Source organism: Alexandromys fortis, unplaced genomic scaffold (assembly GCF_014885135.2).
Source record: "Alexandromys fortis isolate MF-2015 unplaced genomic scaffold, M_Fortis_MF-2015_v1.1 scaffold_38, whole genome shotgun sequence".
Taxonomy (NCBI): domain Eukaryota; kingdom Metazoa; phylum Chordata; class Mammalia; order Rodentia; family Cricetidae; genus Alexandromys; species Alexandromys fortis.
In genome coordinates, this window is record NW_026067916.1 from 2,602,550 (window position 1) to 2,611,315 (window position 8,766).

The 8,766-nt window shown below is 41.7% G+C and overlaps 1 protein-coding gene across 11 annotated transcripts in view; it reads left to right on the top strand.

Moving 5' to 3' along the window:
- Nucleotides 1–8,766, top strand: part of Cdk14 (cyclin dependent kinase 14) — a 575,534-nt gene that overhangs the window by 122,199 nt on the left and 444,569 nt on the right. For all 11 annotated transcript variants that reach the window (XR_007591247.1, XM_050139706.1, XM_050139705.1 and 8 more), the window contains one exon: nt 7,829–8,074. Coding sequence is in view for 10 of the 11 variants with exons in the window: in XM_050139706.1 (XP_049995663.1) it covers nt 7,829–8,074 (246 nt within the window). In the remaining variant the exon portion in view is untranslated. The remainder of the gene's footprint in view (nt 1–7,828; nt 8,075–8,766) is intronic.

An 8,766-nucleotide genomic window follows, 5' to 3' on the forward strand; every position in this document is an offset into this window, starting at 1 on the left:
TCTCTCTCTCTCTCTCTCTCTCTCTCTCTCTCTCTCTCTCTCTCTCTCTCTCTCTCTCTCTCACACACACACACACACACACACACACACACACACATTTGTTCTCTCAGTGTCTCTTTCATACTCTCTCACACACATATATAAATATTTAAATCTTTAACATTTTTATTTCTCCATATTTAATCTCTGATTACTGACGTAATCAAATTGCCCTCCTTCCACAGACTAATTTCCATGATTCTAACATACTTCACATACTCTCAATAAAGCACATAACATGAAGATGGTTGTCGTAAATATGATTGCCATGTCCTGTTCTGAACACTGATACTACGGGTTGGATTCATTTTATTTTTGAAACCTTCCTAAGCATTATAGATTTACTCACTTAGCATGCCTCGCCAGGAAGTTTAGTAACAATTTTTTCCTTGTGTGTTCTTGGGATTATGTTATCTTTATAGTTGTATGGTAGCATAGGTTATAGAATCTTAGTTGTTAATCATTTGGGGGATCTTAGTTGTCTTACCTAAACTAAGTGACTCAGACTTGAACCATAGAATGGAAGTCAAACTGAGTTTTCTTCTTAGGGGTTATTTCACATATATGGTAAAACGTTAACTGGTTTTAAAGACTGACTTCCATATGTGGGCATTTCTTTTCGCAGTCTGTTGTCTGTCTCACAGATGTGCACTTTGGAATATGTCATTTGGGGAACATTGCCTGTCCTTCACGGCACTGTCATATTGCCCTGGTCATTATTCCTAGAGCAGACCATGTTACTCTTGTTTCTAAACTGGCACCACACGCTTGTCCCCCCCCCCTTTCACCCCATCCCACCTGACCCGTGAGCATCCTTCCATGTCTTCAGTAAATTTCCTGCTTGGTCTAGCACTACTTGGCCGTTCAGCATTTTCTGTGTTAAAATTGGTTATATTGTATTGGATTCATCCTTTCCTATTGTAATTGCTATTCCTACTTTAGTGGCTTTTGTCATTTGAAATCACATTGAACTCATGCTTTTTCGGTAACTCATTTGATTTAAACACAATATTATGTTTCTTTTTGATAGTTGAATAACCCACCACTGTATCATCAGTGGGAGCTCTGTTAGGCCGATTCTCTTATCCGACTAATGTTCTTCTGCTTTTTCAAAAAGGCCTCTAGCTTTCCAGTCAATAGCTGGATGTTTCCTAGGCTCTATTTCTCTTGATTCTTCTTTAATCTCTTCTCCCACCCACCCCCGACACTTATGTCCTGTGAGCTGGAAGCTATTTTTTTTCAGTGGGAGCTATAACATCAGCCAGAATCCAGGCACGCAGTGGGATGAGCTGGAAATGGATGAAAGGGTTACTGTTTACGGGCTGGAGAAGTCTTCTCTGGAGGTGTGGGGTTCTGTTTCTGACTCTTCTTACTTATAAGGTTATATCTGTGGTCACGATTCATACTTGCTAACAGATTACGGAGGGGCTCACAGGAAGATGTGGGTGCAGGGGAAGAGCACCTACATGTAATCTGTCATCCAGGCCTCTTCTGCTGGGTCTGTATCACTCAATGGTTTCATGCTAAGAGCTAGTGGAAATTACAGCTTCCCGCAAGGCGTGGGCATTGCGATTATTTCACCTTGCTGGGTCCGTCTCTGAACCAGAGTTCTTTAATTCGGGGTCTCCAGGAGAACTCCCACAGGAGTGTGTGAGGGCAGCAGAGCTGAGCCCAGGTATGTCAGGAGGACCTGAGTGAGCCTGGCTGTCTGTTGTGCTCATAGACAACAGATCATGTTGGGCAGATCACGTTTAAGTCCTGTGTCCTAAATACTGGAAACATGAAACCTACCTAGAAGAGTTTCTTTGCGTTATGTGGAAAACTCAGTATACATTTCTTCCCTTGATGAAGATGCGTGCACAGACAAGGTATGTTTACCTGTATGCTTTGTGGCAGCCTGGCTGAACTGGAGACCAGATAAATTTGGTATGACCTTAATTACGTGGAGAAACTTGTTCATGAGCTTTGTAACTCGTGAAGTTACAGTTGACGGTGCCCAGTACATAGCCATATATAGTGACAGTAATCATGACAACCGGTGCTTATTTGTGCCTGGATTTGATACAGTATATCAAATTTGTTTAGTGGTCTATACGGCAGTGTTTTTGCTTTTTTTTTTTTTTTTTGTGCATTCTGTTCAGGTATCAGAATGCTTCAGGCTGTTTCAGCAAAGTGCACATAATAGGTTTTTACCCTTGGGTAACATAGTACCTCACAGGCACTGGCTTATAGTTCACAGTTTCAATAGCGTTTCTTGGCCTGGGATCTTACCAGGCTGAAGTCAGGTTGTTGTCTGGGTGGTGGTTTTCACCTGGAGCTCAAGGTTCTCTCCCTTGTCGACAGAACTAGCTTTACTGTGTGTGCAGGTCTGTGGTCCCCATTTTCCTGGCAGTTGTCAGGCCAAGACTGTGATATACCTTATGGTCGTATCACGTAGTTCTCAGCGTGGTCATGGCTGCCTTTCAGACTAGCCAGCCCTGAGCGTTCTCTCTTTCTTGGTTTTGGAGGGCTCTCCTAGCTTTGCTCATCCCACCAGGTAATCTAGTGTTTGTATATAAAACAGTATTATCATATGACATCATATTATATTTGCATAGAAAAGGGAGAGGATTATTCAAAGGCAAGAGATTCAGATATTGTTTTAGAGTCCACCTATTAAAACCTTCAGCAGAAGAATCTTGATGATAGCTATTTATGAACATATGTATTTGTTATCTTTGTAGCAGCATTGTGCTTTTTAAACAATAGCTTTTGGATGAATGTCTTGAAGCCTTAGCTCTTTTTTTTTAAAAATAAAATATGATGATTAGTTATTTGGATGAATCTTTTGTATAAGATTTCTTACAAGAAGACTGAGCATGACTGGAGAAAGGCTGCAATACCATAGTGTGGCCCTGCCTTTCATGGACTTAGCCAAAGGATTGTTGAAGCTTAGATGTAGGAGAGAAGGCTCAGCAGTGAAGAGCACTTGCTGCTCTTGTAGGGGACCTGGGATGTTCCCAGCATCCACTTTGCAGCTTCCAAGTGTTTGTAGCTCCAGTTCCAACATCATCTTCTGGGCTCTGTGGGCACTGAGCATGCATGTGGCGCATATACATAATATGCAGGCAAAATATGCATACATCTAAACTAAAATAAAAAATCTTAAAAAAAGAAGTAATGCCTCTCACATATGGTCTGCTAGTAGGGTGGCTGAAGAGCGTGGTACTGCAAAACTACTATGGCAGGCTGATTTATTTCCAGTTCAAGAAACTGGAGTCTAAACTAAAAGAAATTGAGGTTTTCTTTTCCTTTTCTTTGTCAGTCTACGTAGATGTTTGTCAAGTTTTAACTTTGTTTTTGACTTTTATTCATTTTCATTAGTGTTTTTTATTTCCATTTTGATATTGAATTGTTATTTAATTTTATTCTTATTTTGGATTTCATCCACTCCTCTAAGTATCTTAAGATTGATTCAAAGCTTATATCTTTCTTCTTTCCTGCATTCATTTAGTATTATATGTTTATGTATATGTATTTTATATGTATATACACTATATATTACATATATTAGCATTGCATGTTTATGAATTTGTCTTAGAACCTCTTGTGTTTAGGGTTTAGTGACACTTGAGGCTCATGTGTCTGTTGACCGACTCAGTGATGGTGTTAGTTTTTTATTTTATTGACTTCCTATCTTTAAAAAGAACACAAATCCTTAAGATATTGAATACACTTATCATATTTATGGTATATTATTAAGTTTTGATCATGTGTAGAAGATTCTATGTTGAATCTTTAAAAATATATACCTTCAGAGCTGGAGAAATGGCTCAGCGGTTTAGATCACTTGTTGTTCTTCCTGACGCCCCAAGTTTGGTTCGCAGCATCCGTGTTGATGGTTTAGAGCCATTGGAAACTCAGCATCCTCTTCTGGCCTCTCAAGATGCTATACAAATGTAGCACATACACGAACACACGTGCGCGTGCGCACACACACATTCACAGAGACACATATTCTTGTACATAAAAAAGTAAATAACAAGAAACCCCAAACTCCCAGAACATCCTCAGCTCTTCTGAGGTGTGCTCAGAAGTGTCTCATTTTGTTTAATTATAGTTCAACCTATACTTAACAATGGTGGCAAATTCTTTGAACAGGGTAGATGCTGAATATCGAATTCATTTTTTTCCCAAAGCTTTAAGTACTTGGCTTATGTTATGCACACATTTTGCTTGTTTTTTTTCTTAGCATACAATTTTGCATATTTATTGCATAATTCAAATAAAAGTTTATAAACTTAATAATACTACCTTTACTTGTGTCTGCAGATATCTGATATCCTGCTTTATGTTGTTCTCCACTGTGTTTATACACGCTCTGAAACACTGACAGCTCAGCTGTTCTGTGTAGCTACGGCAGTGTGTGTATAGGTGTGTAACATAGGCACAGTGACTCTCCAATGGACTCAAGCTGCCTGTTATTCCAGAGTCGGTCTTTGAGCTTTAACAATATGGACTTTTGTTAAATGTTTCCCAGCTTCTCTCATTTGACATCATGTGTAGGGAAGCTTTTTAAGAGAAGCGGTCAAAGCAGTTCCATTCCGGAGTTGTTTCTCTAGAGCTGGCATGTAGGTTTTCTGTTGCCGTGACAAGATACGGGATGACCTGAGGCCAGCGGAGGTGTCCACATCCCAGCCTTCAGACAGCTGACTGTTGCTCGGGGGCCTGCGCCGTGCAGCAGCACAGCTAAGGCGCATGGTAGAGCAGAGACGCTCGCTCACGTTGTGGTTCTGGTTGCTGCAGGTCATGCTGAGAAGAAGAGCAAAGCAGAGAGGGAAGCAGAGTGGGAGGGAAAGGGAGAGCAAGGAGGAGGAGGGAATGTTCTAGAGTCCAGAAATGAAGGAAATGCACGCAGCCATTTCCTTCTGCTGGGTCCACCCACTTAAACTCCCACCACCTCACAGTAATGTTCATGGTGGGCACCCACGACTTTCACACATGGCTTTTGGGGGAACACCTAAGGACCTCCCAGGACAGCTAGAGGTTGCACAGTAGACTCCAGACCTTCCAGAGCCTTGGGAGAGCGAGAGTCGGAACACAGTGTGGTAAAGGGGGAGCAAAGCAGTGGAGGACTAAAGCGAGGCGCGGGAGGGGAACGGTGGCGCTGAAGGGAAACACCTGTAAATGCTGTAAATGGTGTTACTTGCTGCCTTTCACTGGTATTCCAATTCCTTAGCTTTGAAATCAAAAAAGTAAACCCACAATCGTCCTCATTATGATCACCTAACTACGATTTCACTCCACTTGATATGAAGTCAATCAAGATGGTGTAAATTTTCAACCTGGGTCTTCAGACATAAACGTTTGAAACAAAGTAGCCCCGTCCTCCTTAGCTTTCTTTAGCTCCTGCTTCTGTCCGCTCCTGCTGTGGTCAGTAGGTGCCCATCCCATCCCTGCTGTGACTTTGTGTGTTTGTTTGTTTTATGAAATGGGTTTTCCACTCCTTTCATGATTTAGAAATACCCATTAGCAGTCAGACGATAAAACCTGAGAGTCCAGAACCTTGTAGGATACACAGCCTATGCCATAAGGTATTTTTTTTATAGGAAAGTTTGCCAATATTCACATTTTAAAAAGTATTTTAAAAATACATACAACTTTTGATTGAGAATTTTGTCTCTAAGAATTATCCTAGGGTTACCTTAAACAAAAGTACAAAGACTTGCATATGATATTGATGATAGCTTAGTAATATTCAAGATGGACCTTAGTCTTGGATCTAAAGAAATAACAGTTGGAGATGGTTAAGAATTTGAGGTTAAGCACTGAGCAATAATGAGGAACAAAATGACTTACCTCAGACCAATCATGTGAATAATAAATAGCTATGTAAAAAACAGAGATATCTTTACACACTTTTTTCGTAAATGCGTAAGTACATTTTTAAGTTAAAGCTCAATGGATATAATGCAATCTAGGGCTAAAATATGATCATGTGTAAACATAAAAGAAGGGAAAGAATGAAGGAGTTACATGAATAATTGTGTGTTTCCTATTGTAATAAGAGCGGCGGGGCTGCGTCCCCAGCACCCTAGCCGCCTGCTAGCTCATGCCCAAAATAACAACACACAAACTGTATTCTTTTAAACACTGCTTGCCCATTATATCCAGCCTCTTCTCGGCTAACTCTCGCACCTGGACTAGCCCATTTCTAATAATCTGTGTAAGCACCCCAAGGTGCGCTTACCAGGAAGATTCTAGCCTACGTCCATCCTGGGTCGGGCATCTTAGTCTGTTTACTCCACCCACCTATGTTCTAAGCTATGAGGCCAAGCAGTGTGTTTATTACTTAACCAATGAAATCAACAGATTGATATATGACACTCCCACATCACTTCCCCTTTTTCTGTCTGTTGAAATAGCAGCGGCAGGGCTGTGTCCCCGGCACCCGGCCGCCTGCATGGCTAGCTTATGCCCCGAAATAATTACACGGAAACTGTATTTTTTAAACACTGCCTGGCCCGTTATCTGTAGCCTCTTATTGGCTAGCTCTTACATATTGTTCTAACCCATTTCTAATATTCTGTGTAGCCCACGAGGTGGCTTACCAGGGAGGATCTTAACCTGCGTCTGTCTGGAGCGGTAGAATCATGGCGACTCTCTTACTCAGCTTCTTTTTCCCAGCATTCTGTTCTGTTTACTCCGCCTACCTAAGGGTTGGCCTATCAAAGGGGCCTAGGCAGTTTCTTTATTAATAAGAAATCACTCCCACATCATTTCCCCTTTTTCTGTTTAAACAAAAAAGAGAAGGCTTTAACTTAACATAGCAAAATTACATATAACAAAACAGTTATCAAGCAAGAATCACAGTTACAATATTTATATCTATTTTATCTCTTATCATAACTAAGGGAAACTATATTCATTCTTCAACTCCATCAAAGACTCCAGAAGGATATAATAATACCTAAGTAAACAGGAAGTCCAAAACTCTAGAAATAACAGAGACATCTCTCTGCCTGGACAGTCACCCTAAGTTCCTCTGTACCGTTGGGGCATCCATCTTCGGCCTACAGGCCCATGGTATCCAGAGACATTTCCATGAAGCAGGAAATTTCAAAGCCAGTTCAGTCATTTTCTGCTGTGTCCTGCAGAATGTCTCGCAGACTCTTTCATGAAGCAGGAACCGCGAAAGACCATCTCACCTTTAGGCAAGTTCAGTAGTCCTCTCTCTGCGGGTTCTCTGTGTCCAGTTTATGCAACAGTCCAGGCAAGAGCAGTTTCTTGCCCAAATGGCTATCAAACTCCATAAGGATCCTCTTCAATGCCCATCTTCCTCTTGAAGTAGCTGGTGCTGCCAGGAGCAGACATGTCTCCTTGTCATGAAAAGTCCAGGGAGGATCTTAACCTGCGTCTGCCTGGAGTGGGAGAACCATGGCGACTCCAAAATGTATTTATTATATATGCCCGCATGCCAGAAGAGCACACCAGATCTTATTACAGATGGCTGTGACCACCATGTAGGTCTTGGAATTGAACTCAGGATCTCTGGAAGAGCAGCCAGCGCTCTTAACCTCTGAGCCATCTCTCCAGCTCCTGTTTGTTATTAGGTAGATAAATTGTCTTTTTTTTTTTTAACGTGCAAACTGCGAGTCAACACAGAACAGTTATAAAGAATTTTCTGTTTTGTGAGTACCACTCATAAAGTGGGCTTTTCTGAGTTGAAACGTACCCTGGCCAGAAGAGTGTGTGTAGTGATTGTGTTGTTTCAGTGAGGCTCACTCAAGTCCTCCCTTCTCTATTCCAGATATGTGTCACAAAGATGTCTACACGGAATTGCCAGGGGACGGATTCAGTGATCAAGCACCTGGACACCATCCCTGAGGACAAAAAAGTCAGAGTCCAGAGGACACAGAGCACCTTCGACCCATTCGAGAAGCCTGCCAACCAAGTCAAAAGGGTGCATTCCGAGAATAATGCCTGCATTAACTTCAAGTCCTCCTTGGCTGGCAAAGAGTCACCCAAAGTGCGGCGGCACTCCAGCCCCAGCTCGGTAAGGACCCCCCATATATCAGGGGAATCCCGGAAGGACTAGCCTTCAACACAGCTGCACACTGTGCGGATGACGGCAGGTGGTGTTTGTAGTGAGCGTTTTTGCATTTTCTCCCATGGTTGAATATTTTGGAAGAGAGAAAAACTAGACAAAGACTCTCTTGAGTTAAGAGTGCCCAGCAAGTAAATATGAAATCATTTAACTTATTTTTAGAAATGAAACAAAACAAATACCTTTTTCTTTTTAAAAAAATAAGATTGTTTGGCCGGCGGTGGTAGCGCACGCCTTTAATCCCAGCACTCGGGAGGCAGAGGCAGGCGGATCTCTGTGAGTCTGAAGCCAGCCTGATCTACAAAGTGAGTTCCAGGACAGGCTCCAAAGCTATAGAGAAACCCTGTCTCAGAAAACCATGCAAAAATTGTTTTTGGAGTTAGAAAAATTTATCATTGCAAACCCTTTGTATTTCACCCTCTTAGAGATGTTTGTGGACGTGCCTGTCTTCGTGAGAAGTTTTCTTTTTCTTTTTTTTAAATATTTATTATTTATTATGTATATAATGGTCTATCTGTGTGTATCCCGAAGGCCAGAAGAGGGCACCAGACTTTATTACAGATGGTTGTGAGCCACCATGTGGTTGCTGGGAATTGAACTCAGGACCTTTGGAAGAGCAGGCAATGCTCTTAACCACTGAG